Here is a 25,810-nt window from a genome sequence, read left to right as displayed (position 1 = left end):
GACCAGCACACCAAGGACACCCCAGACTATAAACGGCAGGAGAAGAGAAGTCCTCCCATCGCATTCACAAAGCTGGAAATGTCAGTTATTGTTTTAAAGTCACACATAATCGCCAACTCCTCCCAGCTTTGGCTGGTGTGCTCCCCATCCCAGACCAGAAGTCAACTACCGGCACATTTGTTTGCAATGAAGTCTTTGCAAGCCCATTTCTGGGTTCATTTACAACATCATTCTTCTTCAACAGCTGAACTTGGCCTTGCAATTGAAACCTGACCAACCGTAACACGGAACAGGGCAGGGTAGCCCACCTGTTCAGCAGCAACACCAGGTCTCCGGGATTAATGCCACGAAAAGTCTCTTAGCAACTAAAATCTGGTAGTTATGATAACTGAGCTTATGCCGAAAGCCAGACTCTACACAGATGGGCTGCAGATGGCTTTTGAGAGACAGCCGAGGGAAAAACTGGGGCTGACTTGATCTAGAGCTGGTGCTAATCCCGCTTCAGGCAGATGGCTGGGCTGGAGACTTCCAGAGGCTCAGCCAGCCAACATCTCTTGTTCAGTGACTTTCAGAAGTCGGCATTTTTCAGACTGGAATCCTAACTACTTTGCCTACAACTTGCCAGAGAAAAAAGTCCCTAGCTTTTAGATTATTAGGAGGTGTAAAGGTATAAAACACCTCTTCCACACATAGAACATGGGTGAGTAGGGGAACATTGCTTATTCTACTGCAGAAAAGTACCGGCTTCCTACAATAAGCCTTGAGGAAGCCAAGATGATTCCTTTTCTCCCTCATCTAACAGCAGCTGCTCTTTTCTTTTAAAATCAACCAGAAAGGGGCCAAGAAAGGAAATACAATGTCCATCCTGACTAAATCTTTGGAACAGAATAATTGTTTGCCTGGTCAAGGGTACCACAAGCCACTGACACCTTCACGTACGACATCCAGGTCACGTTCTTCAGTCATTTTTTCAGCTTTTCTGGAACAAGCAGCAGCCATTTACTCCGGGTCAGACCGAAAAGACAAGAGGTGCTCTCCGTACCTGTGGTAGATGGACTGGAGTGCCTCTTCAAATCGACGCAGCACTTTCGGCGGAGTGGGCCACTGCACGTGCTTGCCGTAATCCTTCATTAGCCTCACGTCGTGAAAGCGTCGGGCAACCTCGCGGATGTAGGCCTTCACTTTGTAGTGGCGGTAATACTTGAGTATGGTGAGGGCGGCCTTCGTCCTCTTATAGCGCAGGCGAGCCAGGGTGCCCCTCCACACCTACGAGCCAGTGGAGAAACAGTTTTAGCAATTAAAAGCAGGATATTTTTTTTTCTTTCTGTACTCCCTTCTATACTGCTGAAATCCATAAATACATCAGTTTTATATTAAAGGAAGTGACTTCTCTGTGCCAAACAAATCCAACTAAAACATCACTGCAAAACCACCGTGTTTACCAGTGTATCGAGAAAGAATTTTCACTCTGATTAAGAAAAAATTGCTTTGCAAATTGTTTGGGGAATATCTATTCTGGCTGTGCACTGAAAAGCAAGCAAATAAGCAAAACAAACGATCTCCAAACTCGCCGGACGGGAGGCCAGCTCTGTCAGCGTTGCTGCGAGTCGTATCAGTGCCTGGAGAGCACCGCAGGCAGAAAACACACCATGGTCTGGACTTCTCCTTCTGACACCTCATGCAATGAGGGGCAGGAGGACCGCTCACAGCACTGGCGGGACTGCGCGTCGCTACCAACTCCTCACGCAGAGACCTCGCGCATGAGGAAGCCCAGCAGCGCCCAGCCAGGCTGGGCTGGTTGCGCTGTTTCTGTCCTGGAACCAGAGGAACGTGTGTTCACCCGGGCGCTCTCACGCCGGCGCACGCGTCCCCGAGGGATTTGGCAGCAGCTGTATCGTCCCTCTAATGCAACCCACCGGGATGAAGACTGCGGTTTTGTTTCCTTGTAGCATCAAACAGGAAGGGTAAGGAGCCTCCCGCACTCGCAGGCTTCACTGGCTGCAGCAGGCGCTGCTGGAGGATTTATTCTCCTCTTGAGGAAAATCCTGCAGCACCACTGATGCACACCAAGCCTTCTACTTACAGAAGAATTAATTAATTACCTGGGGCAATTTCCAACATGATATTGTCTTTATGAAGCTGACGTCAAATGTTCTCGACAGCTTTACTGCTAACCCTGATATGTGGCTGAAAAAACTGTATGTAGCAAGCAGTATAGCAGATGTGAGGGGCTGCTCTTCTCTAGACACTCAAAAATTCAAAGAAACAGAGATTTGGGGTCCCAAACCCCTCAAAAGCAGAGAGTTCTCTTCTTTCAGCCTCTGTCAGAGCAACCCCTCCTCATTGTCCTTCGGCCTCACTGGCCTTGCGTGGGTTATCTCCTGTTCATGACAGACCTGATCCACGCAGCTCCAGCAGAGCCTGGGGAGTGGCTTGAGCACCCGCCACATCACGGCTGTGTTCGATGCTCCACAAAGCACGTTTGTGCTCCAGCATGCCAGAGCAGAGTCAGGACCCTACACAACGCTGCCCAAACATCGGACAGTAAGGCTGAGCCAATCCATCCCTCAACTTGTATTTTGATGCGTCAAACAACGTGAGCCTACACCCTCCAACACTTTCATAGAACCACAGAATGGTTTGCATTGGAAGAGACCTTAAAGATCATCCAGTCCAACCCCCCTGCCATAGGCAGGGACACCTCCCACCAGACCAGGTCACTCAAAGCCCTATCCAGCCTGGCCTTGAACACTTCCAGGGATGGGGCATCCACCACCTCTCTGGGCAGCCTGGGCCAGTGCTCCAGCGCCCTCAGCGTGAAACATTTCTCCCTTATGTCAAACCTGAATCATAGAATCATAGAATAGTTTGGGTTGGAAGGGACCTTTAAAGGTCATCTACCTTCTTTCAGTTTAAAGCCATTACCTCTCATCCTATCACTACATGTCCTTGTCAAAAGTCCCTCCCCACCTTCCCTGCAGCCCCCTTTAGGCACTGGGAGCCGCTCTCAGCTCTCCCCGGAGCCTCCTCTTCTCCAGGCTGAGCAGCCCCAGCTCTCTCAGCCTGGCCTCACAGCAGAGCTGCTCCAGCCCTCTCAGCATCTGCGTGGCCTCCTCTGCACCCTCTCCAACAGCTCCACGTCCTTCTGCTGTTGGGGGCTCCAGAGCTGGACGCAGCGCTGCAGGGGGGTCTCACCAGAGCGGAGCAGAGGGGCAGGATCCCCTCCCTCGACTGCTGCCCACGCTGCTGGGGATGCAGCCCAGGATGCCGTTGGCTTTCTGGGCTGCAAGCGCCCGTTGCTGGCTCATGTTGAGCTTCTTATCCACCATCACTCCCAAGTCCTTCTCCTCGGGGCTGCTCTCCATCCATTCCCCGCCCAGCCTGGATTTGTGCCTGGGATTGCCCCCACCCAGGTGCAGGACCTTGCACTTGGCCTGGTTGAACTCCATGAGGTTGGCACGGGCCCACCTCTCCAGCCTGTCCAGGTTCCTCTGGGTGGCATCCCTCCCTTCCAGCGTGTCCATGGCACCACACAGCTTGGTGTCGTCGGCGAACTTGCTGAGGCCGCATTCTACCCCACTGTCCATGTCACCAACAAAGATGTTGAACAGGGCCAAGCCCAATACTGACCCCTGAGGAACGGCACTCGTCACGAGTCTCCAAGACAGAATCCGGTTCTGGAAATGGTATGAAATCACCCTACGCCCTACCCCATTCTGTGGAACATTTGGCATGGTGAAGACCAGACTGGAGCTGCTAAGTTCCATGCAGTTGAGCAGATGGAGCCCAGCTTTCTCCTACACCGTACTCTACCTACTCCTTGGCAGGAAGAGGAGGAGGGAAATGATCCTGGGCAGCAAAGTGTAGGAAAAAAGTGCAGCAAGCAAGTAGGGGAACAACTCAACATGCAAGGTGACTGAAGATGACGTGCTTCTCACCAGATCCCAGCCCCCGCTGGGAGCCACTCTGCTCAGGAGGGTGCGGGGACAGAGACTGCATCAGAGAATGCACGGAAGAGCTGGGGAAGCGAGGCGTGACACGGGCCAGCGAGGGTACGGGCAGGAAACACAAACCACATGGCAGAAAATCAGCACGCTGCTGCGCTGGTCTGACAAACAGCCGTCCAGAGACAGCCCAAGGTAAACAGGGAAGAGCGGACCGGTATGGAAAATCCTAGCACTGCGTATGTATAAAATAATAGAGAACGCTTTCCTTATTTATTCTGTGAAACCATCAGGCAGATTGAGGGAGGGCAGCCTCCTCTGCATCACATATGCTGCTATCAGCATTCCCTTTCAGCGCAATTACAATCGTTGTTTTAGTTCTACATAACCTGCAAACCACAGAGAGACACGAGAACACTGCTGCGTAAAGAGCGTCAGAGCTCCTGAGGCGCTCAGGGTTCCTGAAGCCACACTAAAATCAACTTGCATGGGGCCTGGATTTCACCCAACGCGCGCAAGGCCGATGTAAACCCGGTATGGCCACGGCTGAGGGCACATCAGAGTCAGAAACTGCACGGACTTGTCCAAAGCAGCACCTAGGATAAAATAATTGAGCATCTAACGAGCACTGAAGTAATGAGCGTCCTTTTTTATGAAAAATGAAGATAACTTTGATTGCTTGAGACATTTAAACATAGACTGAAGGGTCACAAAATGTACCTGCAAGGAATACATGGACAGCAAACAAGATAATCTAGGTAGAGATCTACTGCCAACTTCTCCTTTGTCGATTTAATGGGAACAGAAATGAGGAACAAAGGGCTCCAGCTGCAGCTAAGCAGCGTGCTGAAGATTGTAAAGGATCTCGACAAAAGAACACGCATGGTGAATGCAGTGTAAGCTGCTGAAGATCTGCAGAGCTTCACTTCTGTCAGTTTCTCCCAAAACCATTTGGAATTGTTTCTACAGAACAAGGCCTTTCTTTGGCTCCCTCGCTCTCCAAGGAGGCACGCTCATGAGGAAAGCCTCTCGCTGCGGTTATTTTTCACACCAGCCAGGCACCTGTGGAACAAAGGCGCGGTAACAGATAGCCCCGTGTTGGATCCGCTGCATCGCCGCAGAAATTGGCTTCCCAGCAAGGCGTGTCACAGTCGCTACCACCACCCGCCTTCCAAATCCCGCTGTCCAGCCGAGGCACGCCCCTCAGCTACACGCAGGCAGCGAACGATTCATGAAAAGCGTGGCCTCGCATCGAGCTGTCATAACCGGAGAGCCTCCCTCCCAGTAAGGGCCTTCCGAACAGCAACGGCAGCTCCTCCCGAAGGTAAGGAGTGAGCCAAAGACAGGAACAAACTTCTCCCAGGGAATGGGGTACCAATATTTTAGAATTCATTGTTTTTCTGGCTCGGTATTTTTCTTTCCAGCCACAGGGCTCATTTCTGCTTACAGCAGCCCACCAGTAACGTGGGACCGCTGAGGCGAGCGGACTGGCTGACGGTGTCCTCCAGAAACACAGGCCCTCCCAACCCACAGACAGGAGGTGGCCATCAAAGCCACAAACCCCTTGGCCAGCAGCCAGTTTGTGTGCCCTGCGTCGTGTAGTGCTGAGCAACAGGGCAGAATCACACACGAGAAACGAGGATGCCTGAGCGTTTCCTACCAACACACGCCATTCCAACACGTGAATACTGGGAGAGCGCTGCCTCTCTCAATGTACCTTTCCAATTCTTGCCCCCACCTCCAGTTCATAACTCAAGAACATTAAGCACTGTAAAATTAAAAAAAAATAAAATTCCAGTGTTAAGTTTATCGTGGCATTTAGTATGCACTCTGCACAGACTCTCACGTCACAACACTTTTCTGTGATGTGCTGCAGGACAATGGTGGAGCCATGGCCAAATACCAGAGACCTGCATGCCAAAACCCAAAAGAAAGGGTCTGTGCATCCTGATTTGACTTGGTTTTGGCCCTCCGTACCCAAGGTAATGTCCAAGTCATTCTCATCTATAGTTCAGAAAGGATTGAGCAGCTCACACACGTCACCTTTCTGAAGCTCCACCACCAGTGAAAGCTTTTAGCCTGAACGTAAATCAAAGCCACGCCAGAGCCGGCAGTTTCAGCCCTTGCACTGCGCAGCCTGCAAGGACGAGGTAAACAAGCTCCAGAGCCGCAGTGCCCGTACCCTTCCCCTGCGGGCAAGGAGAAAATGACACTTCCTTTGCCACCTCTCTGTGGCTTTCGCTTCTGCCTAACCTGGCTTCCCATGGCAATAAGACTAAAGACAACCCTGTCCCAGTCAGACCTCCCAAGACTGCCCCGACATCTTCTGGATCTCCAGCCAGTTCAACCAAATCTGACACAGGAACAGAAGACTCCAAGAGGCAAGCCTGTATAGCTTTCAGGAAAAACCAACAGCAGGGTAGAACAAACCTCAAATTGGAGTGACACTGCTGGAAATGCTTCAGAACGAGCTCAAGAGCCATCTGCCTTCTTTGGTCTCCAAATCCCAACCAGCATGGGCGAAGCTCCTGGCCAGGCACAGCCACAGGAGACCATGTGCCAAGCCTAGGAGGCAGAGGAGAGCAGGACCTGGCAGTGGTGTGGGGGGTGAGAAGGTGGAGGTGTGTGCAGGACACAAGGGAAGGAGAGGAGGATACGATGGGAAGGAGAGGAGGATACGATGGGAAGGACTGGAGAGTGCCAGCAGTGAAGCAGTCACAAGAAGAAAACTGATTGTTGGGGTGTCAGCTGCGTAGGACAAACCCAGAGAAAGGCAGGCCCACAGAAAAGCTCGTTTGATGGCCATTTTCAAAGCGACACACTGAAGAGCAGACTCCAAAGCAACCGATTTTGTCATAGTTAGTGCAATGCCCAGTGACACCGTGCAGGACACGCGACGGAGCAGATGATCCTCTACGAGAGCAGCTGCCACAGGAGACACGGCGGGGCGGGGCGCAGGAAGGGGCGGAAGCGGCAGCACGTGTTGGCCTCACAGCGTGTGTACCGCGAGCAAATGAAGGACTGGAGAGCAGAGACTTACAAACAGGGTTACACTGAAAATGGAAAGAAAAGGCGTGTCTAGGCTTTTTTTTTTTTTTAATTAAAAGTATTCCCCCTTATCCAGCCCTCACCCACAGCCTCTCCACTCCTCTTTCAGTACCTCTGCGGTCTCCTCTGTGCTTTGTCTTCCTAAAGGTCAGGTGAAGACAAATGAAGAGGGCAAGTGAAATTCTGACTGAAGGGCTAGGAGGATGGATAGAGAGAAAGGAAAAGGTTGGAAAACAAAGTCTGAACAACACAAGAAACTCAGTAAAAATTCCTGAACATTAGAAAAGAGTATGTATTTCCATGGCTGCTTCCAGTGAAGAGCTCCTTGCTGTTTGCTTTACGCCTTCAGTCACGGCCGGTGGGGTGGAAGTGACCGCCGGGACCATAAAGAGCTCCAGACCAAGAGATTCTGCGGCCCAGCTCTGAGCGCTCGGTGGTCCCATCAGTGCCCCTCCTCCCAGTGTGGCAGCTGCTGCGGCAGCTTCTGAAACCGGGACTTGCACAAAAAGAAACAGAGCCTTCACCCAAACCTAGAGTCACAGCTCAGCTTATGGGAAGCACTGACATCTTTTCTGGAGTCTGTTTAATTCACATGGGTTTTGATTAAAATTTAAGAACATAAAATTCAAATGAATGGAAAAGGAGATCTGGACACGCCTTTAGAGCCAGCTGAAAAACCTCAGCGAGCTTCTAGACAAGTTTGTAAGATTAAAGAGACCTCACACAGATCAACTCCATCACCTTCGCAGAAAATCCTATCAATCTACGGATTACAGCCTCATCTGCCGATGGCAGTCTGCATCTTAGCTCAGAATTCCCATTAAAAAGAAAAGAAAAAAAAAAAAAAAAGGAAAACAATCAGACGGGCCCTGTAGAGCACAGGGGAAGCTAGCAGACCAGCCAGGGTGGGCCCAGAGGGCTGAGATCACCTCACTTTTAGCTCTTCCATGGAAAAGGGGACGATCTAGATTGGACTCAGATGCTGCAATCCCTGTGAACGCAGAAGAAAACCCACACAGCATGCCATCTAAACACACAGAGGAAGCAAACAAATGCTCAGAATTCAGCAAACGAACCGAGCTCGCCTAAATTAAACACCAGTGTTATATTCCTGAGCAGTTCTGCAACCAACCAAACCTCGGAAAACCGCTCCATGCTCGCTGTGACACCGCACAATCCTCCCAGCAGGCCTCCTCCGCGCCAGCCGCAGCCATTTCGCGATCAATATTTCATGCTGCCCTAGCACAGGCTGCCCTCCAGGCACCCAAACTGAAAAGAATAAAACAAAACCTGGCTAGAAATTCACACAGGCATGAACCTTCCCGCACAGCTTTAAAGGAGCTCGAACAGGAGAGGTTATTAAATATTTAAGTCAACGGCGGCGCAGAAGCTGCGCACGGTTCTGCCACGGGGCCCTCCGAGTCCTTGCAGAATGCTCAAATCTGAAGCAAGCTTTAATTACACCACTCCTGATCACTTTTGAAAGGGGTCCTCCTCTTGCAGAGCGAGCTACGAGGGAGCGGCTGACGTTCGCACACGGCACCCACCCGCTACTCGCGCGCACCGCAACGTGGCCTCTGCGTTCTCCCAGTTCAGTTCAGAGCCCACCAAAGGTTTGAGGCAAACGGTTTCACATCAAGGCCTCCCCGTTCCAAGAGATGGCGTCACAGAGCACACGAACAGCGAGTGGAAAGAGTGGCTTAATTTACTAAATGCTGAACAACGTTTGTTCTATCGCTCTGCTCGATAGAAACAGAGAGAAGGGTCTCACTCGGAGATTATTAGATCGTGCTAACAAGACCGTGTCCCAGAATACACATAAAAATTACCAATGGAACAGCGGTAACGAGCCAGCCGCACAGCAGAGACTCCCACGTGCCCGCGTCACGCCCCGGCTGTGCAGCCCCGGCAGAGCCGCTCGGGGTTTCTCCCGCAGCTCGTCCTGCTGCTCAGCAACGGCCGCGGCAAACGCCACGCTGCTGCACCCACCTTCCCCCACGGCCGAGCCCAGGCTGCCGCTGCTCAGTTCAGCCTGAAAGCCTCGGGAAAGCTCGTTCCCATCCCGCTTGTAAGGACTCCCTACCTCCATCGGGTGCCCTCAGCAGGGCTCTACTGGCAGCGCCCCGCTCTCCTGACCAAGGGCACCCGATCACTCCATCACAGATGCACGCTACAGAATTTCCTGCCTCTGGGAACGACCAGGGAAAGATGATGTTGGGAGAAAGGAGATAACTTTACACGAACAGATGAAGAGAACTGCCAAAGCTCCTGTATCGAGGAAGCAGGGAAGTGTGCAATCACCAGAAGAAGGCTGCTGCCGTTAGAAGAATGCAGGAACCTTCCCTCATCCCATGAAAATTCAAGGTAGAGCTTTTCATGCTGAAGATACCAAAATACAGGTCATGTCATGATCTTCAGTGTTTTATTGCTGGTAAAGACTGCAAAGACAACCAGAAGCACAGAACAACTCCAAACATGGAGAAGTTAAATAAGCTAGGGCATTTCTCTGGGAGAAGAGGACTGAGAGGGGATGTGACGTGTCCATGGAGTCCTGACAAAGCCCTGCCTTGCCAGTACAGGAATGGGTGGGTATCAAGTGAAGCTGGGAGACGCAAGGACCCAAACAAAGCAAGATCCCCCCGTGCAGTGGTTAGCTGAGCTTGCTAAAGAAGGCCACAGCCTAAAAGCTGGTGGCACATGCTTGAGGATCAGTTCAGGGAAGAGAGATCCAGCAGGTGTTATGGAATAAGAAACCCTCCATGCCCAGCTTTGGTCATCCCAAGTCCAAATGTCTGAAGGGGCTGGGAAAGCATTAAGGAGAGCTATGGCGCACTTGCCCTGCTGCTGTCCTCCCAAGGCATCTCCTGCAGACACGACTGTATCCCGATGGACCTTCAGTCCGACGCAGCACAGCAGCTGCCACAAGTTAACACCTACATCTACTCAGCGAAGCGGCGGAGGGTCACGTTCTGTCTCCGTTTCCAAAGCTGCGACAGCAGCGCCCTGCCTTTCTAGAACAAAGGGCAGATCTGGGGAAAGCGGAGCCATGCAGAGACCTAGAAAACACTACTGACCTTTGTCTGAAGGGCACAGCCACCGCTGGAACCTGCCTTTCTGCTAGGGAGGACAGTTTTAATCATGGTTAAAAAAAATACCAGAAATAGTTCAGCAAAATACCAGAAATAGTTCAGATCCATCACTATACACCTACTTGCCCAAAAGCACCGTAACCCATGTGTGTAGCTCGCTACCCATCCCCACAAAAGAGCGGCAAACCCCCTGGAAGGGACTGTGATTTCCACTGCAGGGTTCTGTGGGGAGAGAAGACAGCTCAGAAACTGTCTGCGCATCTCTGCCTCATTACAAGCACAGTTCACGCCATCCTGGAATTTTTACTATCACATTAAGGTCTTTTCCAAGTTAAGGTTGCTGAATGCTATTTGTGCCTGCCTGCACTTTAATTTACACCTCACTGGAAGTATTTTTCCGGTTTGAACAAGGCTAAAAGACATCTTGAGGTGCAGCAGACCAATACCTTTTCAAAAATGAAAAGCTCAGGCACAATAAAAAATAATTCCCTCCCATGAAAACAACAGGGAAGCATCGGCAGCAACGGCTGCACAATCTGGTCCTCCCAGTTCATCTGTGAGACACATGAACGAGCATGGATAAAACCAACCAAAAAATCAAACCATGAAAGGCCAGAGCTAGAATCTGAAATACTCCATTTACAGGATCAGAACCACAAAAAGTCTGCTGAACAAAGAAGGGACGGCAGAAGCAGCCCATTATAGAGGGGACAAAAAGGCACACTTGAGACCGGGATTTCCAGAGGGACACAGGGACGTGGCGCTCTCCAACTCCTCTGATCCCTTATGGCAATCAGTTCAGATTCCTTCTAAAGTTCTCCCGCATGTTCTGCAAGCCAAAATCCAGTAAAGTGAAACCTGGACGAGCAGGACAGAGCGAGCAGCGGGCAGCGCTGACTCCTGACTGCTGGCGCTGCAGCTGGCTTTGCTGTCGTCGTTTATGGGAATTTACAAGCAGCACCACAAAAAGAAGAAGCCCATGATGAAGAGTTCACAGAATCGGGCAGTCACCTGCTCTGCCGCTGCTGCTGAAGCCACAGAGCTCCAGTTCTCAAGGCTGAGACACAAGAACACTGGAGCAGGCAGCCATCCTGCCGTCCGTTCATTGCTGGACCGTAGTTTTAAATAGCAATGCACACACAGCACGCTCTCGCCTCCTCCCTTGCTTAAGAAGAAATGGGTATTTACATTATTTACATTAAAGCGTGTTTTCACAGCATTTCCTAAGAGAGGAAAATGAGATAACAAGTAAGTACCCAGGTGCCCTGGAAGGGCAGGAACCAGTTCTCCCCTTTTTGCCGTCCCCCCCGGGCAGGTCCCTGACTCCCCTTTTCACCTGCACGGAGGTGTGTCTGACAGAAGGTGAGCTGGCTGTTAACTGGCGCAAAATAGCTTCTTTTTTTTTTTTTATGTTTTTGGTAGTGAGTTTGGGTTGGTTTTTTTTTTTTTGGAGGGCATGGGTTTAGATTTTTTTTTTTTTTTTTTTTTTTTTTTTGAGTTTGAGATGCCTCAGTGCACTGACTGGAAGCAGACAAGTGATGCTACGAGCACAGGGGAGGCAAGCAGCATGGCAGAAGGAGTCGGATCAGTCGGCTCAGAGATCAGTTCGGCCGCGCTGGCAAGCAGCACTGTCAACACAGCAGCTACATCCAGCTCTTCATTTCTCTTGGGCCTTCACAGCACCCACGTGCTGCTCCTCTGGCAGGAGCCCCAGCAGCTCCTGGCACAGCTTCTCCCTGCCAAAGCCTCTCAAGATCAAAGCCTGAGCTCACGGTACAAATCCACATGTAATTATACACCTATTCCCACTTTTATTCCAAACTTCACAGACACGTGCACTCAAGACGGTAAATGCCTTGAGTCCGGACGGCGAACGCATTGCATTCCCTTCCATTTGGGTCACCGACCGGGAGCCCTCACCAGATCCCTGCTGCCCATCCGTAATCTGACATGAAAGCGCCTTCTTTGTCGGGGTGAAAGCTTCCCTTTGTGGCTAACGCTTCCCAGCGCACGGTGCTTCAAGGGCTCACGGGGCTGGGGAAGAAAGGGAAGGTGAAACGTTAAATTACGACAAGTCAGCCGTGCTTCTCTTTCTCTGCTCTTCCCTGCTGGGTTTCGGGAAATGTTGCCATGGTGACTGCAGCTGCAGGGCTGCGAGCGACAGCTCTCCAGAGAGCAGCCTCCGCAAAGCCCAGCGCCCGCGGCGAGCCGCACGCTGCTGGAGGGCGAGCACGGCGAGGTCGCTTGGCCGCGGCATGAGGACGTGTTAGGATACCCGCGGCAGGCACCGGGACCAGCGCCGCCTCCGCCCAGCTGCACCGACCTCCTGGGGTTTGAGGGCTGCTGCGCAGAAGGGATTTTGTCCAGGGAGGTGCTGGGCTGCAGTACAAACCTGTTCCTGTTCCCTCTGCATTAGGCAGTAAAGATGTAGTGAAGCGATTACCATATGCAGCTGTGCTGGTCTGATAAAATTGCGCTGAGATAGCGCAGTAAATTATATTGACAAGATACATCGTCTCTGCACACCGCACGTGCTGCCTGGCTGGGCTTTTCTTCCAGAACAAAGCGCTATTCTGCAAAGCTAATGAGAATGTGGGAACGCTTCCAAGGGCAGAAAAAGCAACGGAGTTTTATGGCAGCTTATCTTAATTCTATTTTTAATTTTTATTATTAACATTAGAGCGGCTCCACTCGCGTTCATGAAGACAATGATGTAGACAGCAAGACCGCAGGTACAGTCAATAAACTCAAACGCGCCACATGAAAAAGAAGTGATGTTCTCAGCTGGTGCTTCTAAAATGACCATTCCAGCTGACTCCGACAGCGACGTCCCCACTGCCATATGGGTTTTCTAACACCGGACACAGATCTCACTTGCTAAATTCTCCTGCGGCCAGCACAGGTTAAATCACATCACATCTGCTCACTGACTTGGTTTGCTCTGGAGTAAAATCACAGCCCGGAGTCCTGGTAACATTTTATCACAGAAGAAAAAGGAGGCTGGAGATAAAGCTAAAGGAGAAGACATCCAGGAGGCACAGAGCAAAAGAAAGGAAAATTACCTGAACTGGAAGTGAATTTTAATTCAGTTTAACTGAACTCAGAAGCAGCAAACTCTGACTGCCATTAAACACAGGAATCAGCACTATTACAAGGGTTAAGGGCTACACACACGACACGACAAAGCTCTTAAGACAATTACTGAATCTCTTTTTGAAAATCTTGTGATTGGTGTAAGAGCAGTAAACCACATAACACATAACACTAGAAATGAAGGTGTACATTTAAAACCATTCCTGTGCAAAGAAAAACGTTATTGGGCTGCAGCCTGTGACCGGCTGCTTTACAGGCTACGCCCCACACTCCCTCAGGTTTTACCACACAAATGTCTATTTCCACAACACCACATTTTATCTCCAGTTGTCTTTTCCTAAATTCTAATTTGAGGAACTCCAACACAACAGAAGGCTTAAAAAAAAAATAATAAAAAAAAAAATCATCAATTTACATCAATTTAATCTCTCTCTTTCCTTTTAGATGGAATCTGTGACCCTCAGAGTACCACCGTTCACCTTGCTCAGCCTTTGATGCTTACAGGCAAAACCAAAGTGAGGAAAAAGGAGCAAGAATTAAATTTTCATGCCAGTTTTTAATGAATGTTTGAAAGCAAGTTGAGAACAGAAATTAAGATAAAGGCTAAATTGCCGTGATGCTTTCAGAGCACAGAGAAGGCCCCTTCAGATGCTTACTCTGATTTCATTCTCATTGTGTCGATTGTTCCCTCCTCAGTGCTGCCAGTCTCCAACTGCCCCATCTATCGGCAGCGGAACACAGCCGGTGCCTCCCACAGGAGTGATCTGACACAGAGCTGAGCATCCAACAGGAAAACACCAGAAATACAGAAACTGGAAGAAAAATTCAAGCATTTTCCAGAGAGAGTTAATGTTGTAAGGTACCTCATTACACACCTACAGACATCACCCAACACCCACTCTGTCGTTGGTGAGCTCTCCAGTGAGCGTTTAGACGCGTTAGTGTTTCTTGTCTTTAGCTGCGAGCTCCAGGACGCTAAAGAGTTCCTCTCCACCACCTGGCTGAAGAATATCCAGTGAGTATAAATAGAGACACAGGTGAAACCACAGCAGGGTTAAGCTGCAGAAAAGAAGCTCTGGCCATTCAGTTTTCAAAGTCTTCAGTACCTTGGGCACTTGAGAAGGAGCTGGTCCTTTCCCCACAAATCCTTTACTGGGTAAATTAGAACTCACTAGAGATTTCTTACAGGGAGATGACACAGATGACTCCACCTGTCCTCTTTCAATGCTTTGTGCTCCCTCTTTTCAACACACCTCCACATAGACTTGAGTTAGTCCCTCTGCCCTCAGGGAGAGGAGAACATAGAGGAGGGAGGTTTGTGAAGCCATGGGACAACACACACCGTGAGGTTAACTTTCGTCACTTGGGCTGATTGTCACACCAAGAGAAGCCCCAGAAGCACTACAGTTATTCCGTATACAATCCAGCACACCCAGTGCCACACAAAACCAGTACAGCAAAATCCCTCACAGAGCCCAGGAGTCAATCCATTATTCCCAACCAGTTACTGACCTTCTAGAGACACAAAGTCTTTAGCCCTGCTCTCTTGCAAGGTTGTTGAGCCCAGCCCAGGTCACAGCCCAGACTATATAATTCTGAAGTTTCCATCTAAAGGAAAGGCCAGCAAACTCACAAAATTGCCAAGTTGCTGTCAGAACCATGCCTCACACTGTTTGACAGATTTTATCTGAGGGAGGAGCTCCAGTGCTCACCTTGCAGCGAGACATCATCTGTCTGCACAGCACAGACAGGCTGGGTCTTTTAAATTATTCTGCAGTAACTGCACCTTTCCATTTAAAAAAAAGGTCACCCCTCAATTCCTCAGATATTTAATACGAAACCTCAGGTCACCTGGGAGCAAGGTGTGTCCCCTGCAGCCTTATTCAACATGGAACTCCTTAGCTTGCCTCACACCACTGTGGGGAGAGAGCAAGGCTCCAGGTTAGCAGCCTGACCGGTGAACTCGCTGAACGAGCCAGGACAGACCAACATGCTTGGAAAAGTGGCTGCAGCCACGGGAACTCCTCCCGAGAAACCAGCGCGAGCACAGGGGAAGTGCAAGTGGTAATCCTGAAAACCATTAACAGAGGTGTGCGAGGGGGGCCCCACAGATCAGCCCTGTTTCATGCCAGAAGAATAAGCCAGAATACGCTTTTGGAAAAGCATGCTGCCATTTCCAGGGAGGAGACCTGGAAGAAAATGACAAGTTGTCCAAGCAAGCTGTTGTGATGCTCATCAGCAGGGCAGGCAGAACACTGCCTCAAAAAGGAAGGGAAACGCTGAACCACACAGCTCAAAACCAGACAGGTCCTGCACCCTTTGAGTGGCCTGAGCTTTGCGTTTCCAGAAAAACTGATCACACACACATACACAACTTACACAATTCCCTACTGAAGGGAAACCATGCAATCTGGCACAACACACACCCACAGAGATGCAGCCCTGGACTCCACACTCTCCTTCCACACTGGACAAATTTGCTTTCCAGAAAGGAAATTGGATCAAATGCACTGCAAACACAAGAAATGTCACTGCTTCACACAACTGAAGCTTGCAGTGGATAACTGTTCCTTCAGGGTCATGCTCTTCCCCAAAAGCAATTCAGTCCATCAAGTTTAGAAAGTTTGCATCAACGTGTGTTCACGGCATAGCGTTCCGCAGGCTTTTTCTCCATGAAGGTTTTACAGCCATCTGTCAGCAGTGTCTATTTCTGACAGGCAAAAAGGGTTTCAGAAGTTCTGTTGTCTCCTGAGTTCCAAGAATGACAAAGGAAAAATGTGTTTTAAGAAATACAGTTCTAAAAGTCTTGAACTACTCAACAGCCCCTGTCAGGACAAAGTCAGTTCCACCATTTCTGCCGCTGTGAACGTCAGGAGTTGCTGCTCTTTGCCAGACAGATCACACTCACACAGAGCACAGCTTTCAGGAAGTACTAAAACCAGCTCTTGTGTTTTTTCCCCTCTGGTGTACATTGCTTTTGAGGGCTGTTGTTACCCTACAAAGCACCTGAATGATTTCGGAGCTAGCCAAGTCACCACGAACCCCCGTGGCTTACAACAGTATCCGTAAGCAAAGTCTGAGTGTGTGTCTCCCCTGAAGCCACAGGATGTAAAATGATTTATCCTAAGGGTAAGACTGGAAAGATCTCGAGCTCAGATTCCACCTTCAGAGAGGGAAGAGAAGCGCACAGGTCCTGTTGCGCAGTGCCTTGGGTGTCTTACCCTTTGTAACGCCAAAGGCTCCCCATTTCCTGCTCCGCAGGCTGCCTTTCCCTCTGCTACACCTCTGCCCACGCTGCTGGGGCAGCGTTTTCCAGAGCCTTCCAGCAGTGCTTCCCCTTGTTCCTGTGCTGTCATTCTCCCAGGCTCATACCTGCAAACCCCAGTATGGCACGGTGTGGCAGGGTCTTACGGGGAGTGGTTGCCACTAGCGCGCAAATCACCCCGTCTTTCTGTGTGCCTTGGCTGTGGTTTTTAGTTTACATGACGGAACTCAATCACATGGATGCTCAAAGCTTAATAAATGAATACACACCAGCATCTGCCCCTGGTCACTGCATGCTTCGGTCAGCACAGACCGTATCGTAAGATAAAACAACAGGGATTTCACACAGGTCCTGATAACAACTCAACAGTTATTAATGGAGCAGTACGATGAGGGAGACACGCTACACCAGAAAGGACGCTCTGGGAGGACGCTCATTCGGGAATCCTGTCCCTTCTCTCCTTAGCTGGCCTCTGGGGAAAGCTTTCCCTGTCTCTCTTCTCACTCTCTCCTTCCCTCTCACTCCTTTCCCTGCACTTTGAGAGTTTTAACACTAGAGTTGATGTTTGCCACCAGCTACGGATCCACTAATAATCTTTTACACCTGGAAGCCCATCTCAATATCCGCTGTGCATCCTTCTTATGGATTCATCCATGAAAGTTCCTCTAGGTTTCCAGGCAGCCTCCTTTCCCTGAGTAAAGAGCAAGTTTTTTAAATAGGACCCAGCAATCTTGTAGGTCCTGTAGCTCGCAGTACAGCACACCACATCAAGACTCCAATGCAGAGAACACCACTGAAAGAGCTTTACAAAAATTAAGCAGCAATCAAACTGCAGTACTCTAGAATTTGTGCAGACTTGGCATTTTTGCACGTGAGCCTGAAAAGACAGCAAAGGACTTTTCAATGCACTTGAACTGAGTTTTTAATGCAGTAAACCAAGCTTTACCTTCTGTAGGAAGAGGACAATCCTCACAAGCATCTTGGCGTGCAGATCCTCCAAGGTGAACAGAGTTCGAGGCGTGCGGATGAAAATCTTGGTCTTGCCATAAGCAACGTCGTGCTGAAATCCGTGACACTCTATGAGCTTCTTCACAGCGTCTTTGTCTGAAGGGAGGTCATGGTTTGGCCACGTGAATTCTGAGATCATCTTGTACCTGGAATTCCAAGGCACAAAGTACAAATGTGAAACTTGTCATCCAGGTTCTCAAGAAGGCCAGCCTTCAACACACTTTAGAAATAACTGTCATCTAAATTCTAATAACACTGATCATAGACAGAAGAGCCTCAAGATACCCTCTGTAGGAACTGTGATCCTCAAATCCAAGGAAAAATATGAGGTATGATTTTGTGAGACACTGAAAAAAAAGAATACTGTGATGAGCTCACTTCATCAACACCGATCTGATGCAACACGGCAAACCTCAGCGTTGCCACCCTGTGGATTCAGCAGTTCCATTATTCACTCTCAGCATTCCATTTGAATTTTTTTTTTTTTTGTGAGGAAGAAAAGCTTTGTTTTGCTCACATTCTGCATAAGAAGCCAATCGTAATCAATTGTTTTGTCAGAAAATCTAAATTTCAAAATTCTGCAAATAATTTTTCTTGCTCACCATTTTGGCAGCCATTTCTAACAAATTCTATTATTTACCAAAGCAGCAGACAGCTGACTGCCAGAGTTTGTGCAGACACCACCACTGCCTGTAATTGTTCAGTCGTTCCCTCCCGTCCCTGCTCTCCAAACGCCTTTCACACTGCGAGAGAGAACGCAGACTGCAACTACGACAACTGCAAACCAGACTCCACAGTACCTGCACCGGACTCTGCTCTCCCTAACATTTACCAGCCCTCAGAAATGCTGATGAGGTGAACAGACACTTGCAAAAAGCAACAGTGAATTTTCTGCGTAAGATTTATGGACATAACCAAAACTGTAACAGTGCCTGCGTTCTTGTCCTAAATAAAACAAGCATGCAGCAACCTCAACCACTTCTCTATTTAAAAGCCCACGACCCCATCTCAATGCTTTGGACATCCTGAATTGTCAGCTGCTACTGAATGGAGGCAGCAATGAACCCTTTTACTGGGGAGCGGGTGCTGCAGGAGTTACCAAACTGAAATGAGCCTGCATGGAAATGCACCACAGTGTCGCCTTCATTCAGCAAATCAGCCTTCCTGGGTAAGCTGGTGAAGAGGGGAAAAATGGAGATGTGGACTGTGTCTGAGCAGGGAACAGCATCAGCACGAGGGCTACAGCACACACACTATGTATCTTACCGATAAATGTAGTAACAGGCTGTTAAAAACCCTCCTCGGACTCACCGCAGGAGATTCTGCATTGATACCTGGCTGGCGAAAGCACTCTCCTCTCAAATACACGTAACACAGGTCATAAATACTTTATATTGGTTTCTCTTTCCTGTTCTCATCAGGAAAATGTTCCTGCAACAATTAATTCACCAGGAAAATCTTCCACCTTGAGACAGAGTGGCAGTGCAAACACACGAGTTATCAGAAAAAAAAGGGATAAGATGTCAGAGAACTGAAATCCTGCCCAAAATAAGTGCTAAGTTCTCTTCCTCCTTGATAACAAAACCAGGACTGTGGCAATCAAAGCCATCCCAGGGCAGAGGGGCCACCTCCCTCCAAGCCCACACATGTGGGACCGCAGTGGGACATCGCACAGCCCTTTTGTCCCTCCCACGGCACGCGCAGGGCAACGCCTCCAGCTCCTTCCCCGCAGCCGAGAGCGTGACCTGGATGCCACAGCGAGTCAAAATCCCAACCTCGCTGCTAATTACAGCCAGGCAGAACCCAAAATAAATCCGCTCACTGACACCACAACCTGGCCCCTCTCCTGCCTGCAGATCTGGACAGCTTCCAAGGTCACTTGTGCATTCAGCATCCACGGCTCCATCACCTTCCCTTCTCCTTCGTCTCTGTGCTTGGCACGCACGAGGCTGCGACGAGAGTTCGCAATTCCCAGCGCAGCTCTCCTACGAGCCAAGGTTTTTGCCAGCCACTAAACGACGAAGTTTTAATGAAAACTATCAGGCCTGCACGTGAAGCCGGGTTGTACTCTCCTCTTCCCGCCCTGCGGTTCACAGCCACCTCGGTGTCGTTTCCGTGCTATGTTTAACATCGCCTGGAACCGGCGTGCGGATGCCTCCACGGTGCAAGTGTCGGGTTATGCTCAACCACGGCCACGCCGACAGATGCCTCGCAGGCACCACTCTTCCCCTGCCCTACACACGGACCCCCTTCTGAAATCCAATCAGCTTTTTTTTTTTGTTGCTACTGAATTATATATTAAAACAAAACAATGCATCAGATCTATGCAAGACACATGGTCCTGACGTGCCTTTCACACAACTGGAAGTAACAGGCAGCATCTCTTAGAATCACAGAATCATAGAATGGTTAGGGTTGGAAGGGACCTTCAACGGTCATCTAGTCCAACCCCCCTGCAAGAAGCAGGGACATCCCTGACTAGATCAGGTTGCTCAGAGCCTCATCCAGCCTGGCCTTGAACATTTCCAGGGATGGGGCATCCACCACCTCTCTGGGCAACCTGGGACAGTGCTCTACAACTCTCATTGTAAAAAATTTTTTTCTAATATCTAATCTAAACCTACCTCCTTCTAATTTAAACCCATTACCCCTTGTTCTATCACAACAGGCCCTACTGAACAGCTTCTCCCCATCTTTCCTGTAGGCCCCCTTGAGGTACTGGAAGACCGCTATCAGGTCTCCCCGGAGCCTCCTCTTCTCCAGGCTGAACAGCCCCAACTCTCAGCCTGTCCTCACAGGAGAGGTGCTCCAGCCCTCTGATCATCTTTGTGGCCCTCCTCTGGACCTTCTCCAACTGGTCCAACTCTTGTGCAACAAAAAAATACTTAGGTCTTGCGTTCTACAAGTTGGTGAGGGCAGACTGGTTTGCACAGAGCTTAAAAAGTTTTCTTCATTTCAAGGAAAGCTTGAAAAGGACATGTATTAATGGTCTTACTGTGCTGCACTTCATTTCCTACTGGTAGATGTGAGACATCAATTACCTGACAGTGCTTTAGGGCTAAGTAGCAACAAACTCTTGTCCTACAGAAAGGAAAGTTATTTTTTGTATGTTTTTAAATACACACATACATACATATATTAAAACATAGGCATACATGCACTCACACATACACACACACGCACCTATCTCCCATCTCTATATATCCTGATCTATATCTCCTGTCCCTGCTAAGAAGGAGCAGCAAAACAAAACCCAGGTAACTGTTTCGGGCTCAGACAATCCAAAAGCTTCCGGGGCCTGTAAGGGAGTTAAACACCTGTTTGAGCCTGAACTTTTACATCTTCACAGCATAACAGCAGAGCTATGTCCCAAAACCGCCTCTCGCTGGGTCAGTCTGGATCTATCTTCCAGTGAGCCCCACACGCAGTGTGGAGTCCAGAACTGAAGGGCCTGCAGTCTTCCCCACATTCCCAGTCTCCCAGTAAGCCTAAAGGCTAAGGCTAAATATAAAGGAACAGAAATCCCTGGCGACCCCTTTTCAAAAAACACTCAAAAGGTGTGTGGCTTGTACCACAAATCACACCCCAGCCCCCGTAAGAGGGTTTGTCTCACCCAAAGCCAAGGAACCTGCTGCAGGGTCCGGCAGAACAAATGCTCCAGCAGCCCGAGGGCCGCACCAGTCGCCACGTGCTACTTTGGTTTTCTGGCTGTAAACACCACTGCTGGTCGGAACCTTACAGGAGCTCATCAAGCATTCATCACAAACAAAGCAGCTGTTTATATTAATAGTAATCGCACAAATCAGAAGAGGAAATGGTAATGAATTCCACATGTGAGGGCAAAAGCACGCTCTAACCACTGCGTAACGTTCAAGAAAACTGAGACCGGATAGAGTAAGCCAGACCCTTTCGTTCCACTTCGGGGATCACAAAACATCCAGGCAAATCTCCACAGTGAACAGCAAAGATCTTTCAACAGCGCTTTGTTTCTAACGCATGACATCCCACCTGCTTGAATAGCTCATTTTTTTTTCTACCCCCAGGGCCTTTTTCTCATCTGATTCAATAGCAGAACTCAAAATCAACTCAGTGTTCCATCAGTAAAAGGTTGAATTCTCAGCACCCACGCTAATTCAGTGAAGCCGTAAGACAAATTTCAATTAAAAAAATTTCATTTGTCACAAGCCTGGTAGGAATTAAGAGGGCAAGAAGTATCAAACCCATGTTTTAATGGGGTCACGTTACTATCCTTTTCTCAGGCTTCCAGTTTTAAAGTCCAGAGGTTTCCTCCTGCACACGCATAACGTCATCATGCACCATCAGGCACTTCCCAAGACACCAGACATCTGTCCGCCTCCCTTGCTGCCACACTCAGCCGACGTTCAGAGAGAACACAGAAGTTAATTAGCTCCGGGTTTAGGGTTATGCTCTGGGGAAGAACCTCATTACACGTTCCTGCTGCAGAGAGTAACACAGCAAATGAATTTTAGCACACGCTGAGCCCACGTGCCACGTATGCACCTCAACACATCTGCTGGCACAAAATGAGAGCAACCAGAGTCCCTGGTAGACCCATGTTTTATCAGAGCCAAGAGCAGATATTAAACTCAACACACCACCACCCAGCTGCTCCAGAGCGAGGATCACGAGCCCAGAGGACTCAAGGGAGACAGCCAACTCACACACCTCATTCCAGCGTCTGAGCTGTCCTGTAAAGAGCTGAACGGAGCCGCTAGCCAGCAACCTTCTTACCTGTGAAGGAACTTCTCGTACGTTTGGCGGTAGGCAAAGCCTGCTCGGCGGACTCTCACGTTCTCCAAAAGGCCAAGGTATTCCACCTGATGCCTGCAACGCTCCTCATCAAAAAGCTGCGGTGACTTCTTATCGTTGGGCTTAATGCAACGGACGTAATAGGGCTCCTGCAAGGACAAATCAAGAACGCAGTCTGTGCAGCCTCATGAAAACATGGAGATGTCAGCCCACCTCAGCCACCTGAGCGAGGTTTGGTTATTTAACAGGAATTACAGCGTCAGAACAGCACTGACACGAGTGGCACATAACACGTTCCTCCCTTTCAGACGCTGGAACATCTCTAGAGGACCCACGCGTTACTCCTGCGAGTGCGACTGCCCTGTGCGGTGCACCAGAGCCAGGTCCACGTCCTCCTCCTCTACAGACTGGGACAGTACCAAACCCAGTTTTCATAAAAGACAGAAAAAACAATATAAGTCATTGCCCTGGTTGCTGGACATGGCTATTCCAGTATCAACATCTAAAAGCAGCCTGGATTACCCCGTATTTTTAAACTATGCTGGATCCAGTCCTCCCAAGCCTGCAGCAACACGGTTGAATGATGGCAATCACCGAACACTACCCTGCGCAGGGCAATGCCCAGCCACCCTCCAGCCCAGTTCAACACCACAAGCACCACATCTTTCCCAGGACAAACACAAGCCACCGCCACGCGAGTTCCTCTTCCTGCCCCACCTCAGACCTGCCTTCAACCCCAAGGTTGAACGGGGCCTGGTGGCTTCACTCCACCAGCACGGCCCGGCTGGTCCTGCCCGAGCCCACTAGGCCGGCTCTGGCTGCTCAGCGTCCCAGAACGTCGCACACCTTGCGCCGCCCGCCTGCACCACGAGATGAGCCCCACGTACAGTCCTGACAGACTGGTTTTCGTGTTTGCTGTTATTCTTTTGAGATTAAAGCAACTGTCATCCAGGCCAACACGGTCCGTAAATAGCACCAGCCTGTGAAGAGCAGCTGAAAGTCTTCTAAATGTACGTGCTTCCACCACAACGGGTTTTTTCTCTCTCTTTTTTTCCTTTCTCTTCATTGCTATCCCACTTCTAACTTTATTATTGGGGGAAAAGCAATTAGTAAGTATCATAAAGGCCCACATTAGTTTTTCAAGGTAAAATTATATTCCTATAACATTAATACATGTTATTTTTTACGTAGCCCTTGCAAAAGGAGTGGCATACTCTGCAGGCTGGCAGAGCCTGCTGCCCACCGCGTCCCATCACTAGCCGAGGAGAGAACCCAAACCAGGGTGCCAGGCAGCTCAGAAAGTCACAGTACGGCCAGAGCCTCGCTTCAGAGGCCACGGCAAAGACGCACGTGAACGGGAGCGTTTAACAAGCCAGTTAACTGCAAAGCCAACACTTTGACAAAGGGAGATAAGCAGCTGGTATGAAATCTGAACATTAGAAGATGTCACCTTTCGTAACCACAACTGATAATTCAGAATGAAATTTCAGCAGTTTTCCCTGGACTAGGTGTAACAGGTGGGTGTGAAACCATCCGTAAAACAGCTCTGAGCGACCAGAGGCCCCTTCTCAAGAGGGAAACCTCAGGGTTCTCCAAAGGAGCCTGTTCCAGTTCCACCAGCCGGTTTCCCCAGAGATTTGATGGAAGGAGCGCAACGTGGGTACTAAATCCGTAGGCAACACACAGCTTCAGAGTGCAAGAACCCACAGCGTTAACAAATGGGAGGAGTGGTCGGTGGCGGGGGGAAAAGGGAGATTAATTTAGTGAGGATGAACGCGAAGGTCTACACTTAGGCAGAAATAGTTCTGAAATAAAAGAATGGAAACCTGATTTGGCACTAATGCTAAAGAAAGATCTAGGAGCTCCGGCTGAACATGAGTCAGGCTCAAGGTTTTCTAAGGAGGGGGCACAGGAACAAGAAAACTGCAAGACAAAGAAATCAAACAGATTCTATTTATCTGAACATTACATGCAGTTCAGGGCACTGCAGTTCAAGTGGGATCCAACTGGCAGTGAGTCACAAGCAGGGAACACCAAGAAAGATCCAAAATCCAGAAAATGCCACTCAGAAGAAATACGGGTTTTGTCTGAAGGACTGAGGAGCCACATAATCATCCCAATGTTAGGTTTTATACACTTAAAGGGTAGATATGAAGAAAAGTAAATATTCAGTTTCATTACAAAGAAGCCCTGGCTTTAACCATGGCACAAAAACTCAAACTAGGCATCGGGAGAAAAAGGAACGGGAGCAGAATGCCCACGGAGAGGAGGGGAACCTCCGTCACTGGAGAGGAACAGCCTGAATGAGCACCTGCACAGAAAAAGCAGAGGTGTCCTCAAACAGGAGATAAATTCCCAAGGTCCCCTTTAGTCCTATTTTCTATGATTTGTCTACAATTTAGCCCTATTTTCTATGATTTGTCTACGATTTAGGCCTATTTTCTATGGTCTTAGGTCACTTACCTAATCTCAGGATAATACGAAAGGCCCAAAATTGCCAGTTTCCCTTCAGTAATATTGAAGAAACAGGATCATCCTTGAACAGACACAGAGGCCTTGGAAAAGCAGAACCTCGTATCCTAGAACCTGATACGAGCCAGCGGACCTTCCGGGGAAGGTGCTGGACTGGAACATTTCCCTGCTTTCTTAAGCATGCGACCAGTAGCACCAAGCTGTGCTTTTCTCCTGGAGTCTGTCCTTGGCATGGGAATACCCAGCAGGGAGGAGAGTGAGACAAACCTGAGCCAGCCACCCACACAGGAGCTGACAGGATCCCTGCGCTGCCGACCCTCCGTGCAGCAACCCAGGAGCGCGTGAGCCGGTACAGGGAGCGCATGGGTCAACAGAAGGACGTGTGGGCAATGGACGTTCTTACATCATCTCCCCTCTCCCTTAGGGACCTCATCTCTCCTCACATAGCATGTCAGGGACAGCTCTGTCACGGTCTTGTTTGGCTCCTTTCCTTACCAGGGAGACTGAGGCAAAGCTGCACACGCAGTGGAGAAAACTGCCCCGTTCCGAATAACCAGCTGAGCCCCCGGCAGGGCAGTGCTCTCCTCATCCCGCCCATCCTTTCATCTCCTCAGAGAGCGGCAGGCTGGCAAAAGGAAGGAACACCAAGGACACAGCTTCCCCAGGACAGCAGGAAGCCAAGCAACAGCTCTGTTCTGCGTAAGGTCTTCTACCAAGGCCACCACCACACTGAGCACCTTCTGCCACGGTCATTCCACACAATCCCTACCCATGCTATTTGTTCTCCTTTCCTTAGGGTGAGGATGGTGAAAACCAATGTGCTGGTACAATTTAAAGAGTTTTAAGAGATTTACATTATTAACTTCTTTGGCTTTCTCCTGAAAATTATCTCTGCACTGAAGGTAAGAAGGTTTACAAGGTCTTTACTCGCTCGACAGTCTCCTGCCAGCTCTCAGAACTTGCCGTCTGTGTGGGTGGTGATTTTTCCTTCAGTTGTTCCTCCTGCCCTCAGCTGTGCCACGGGAACGTAGCTGTCACCAGTGCTCTTCACGCTCTCTCAGACATCGTCTGTCAAACTCCAAAGGTAGAAGCAGCCTTTTCTAAACCTCAAATCGGTGTTG

At 49.6% G+C, this 25,810-nt stretch overlaps 1 protein-coding gene across 3 annotated transcripts in view; it reads right to left on the bottom strand.

The window, feature by feature from the left end:
- Positions 1-25,810, bottom strand: part of MYO1D (myosin ID) — a 158,551-nt gene that overhangs the window by 71,999 nt on the left and 60,742 nt on the right. For all 3 annotated transcript variants that reach the window (XM_086766952.1, XM_086766954.1, XM_086766953.1), the window contains 3 exons: positions 22,200-22,366; positions 17,386-17,593; positions 1,043-1,266 (listed from right to left, as the gene is read on the bottom strand). In XM_086766952.1, coding sequence (XP_086623078.1) covers positions 1,043-1,266; positions 17,386-17,593; positions 22,200-22,366 — 599 coding nt within the window. The remainder of the gene's footprint in view (positions 1-1,042; positions 1,267-17,385; positions 17,594-22,199; positions 22,367-25,810) is intronic.

This window comes from Chlamydotis macqueenii, chromosome 25 (genome assembly GCF_036417535.1).
Source record: "Chlamydotis macqueenii isolate bChlMac1 chromosome 25, bChlMac1.mat, whole genome shotgun sequence".
In the NCBI taxonomy this organism is placed as follows: domain Eukaryota; kingdom Metazoa; phylum Chordata; class Aves; order Otidiformes; family Otididae; genus Chlamydotis; species Chlamydotis macqueenii.
Note: the sequence above shows the minus strand (reverse complement) of the source record. Positions and strands in the feature narration are given on the sequence as shown.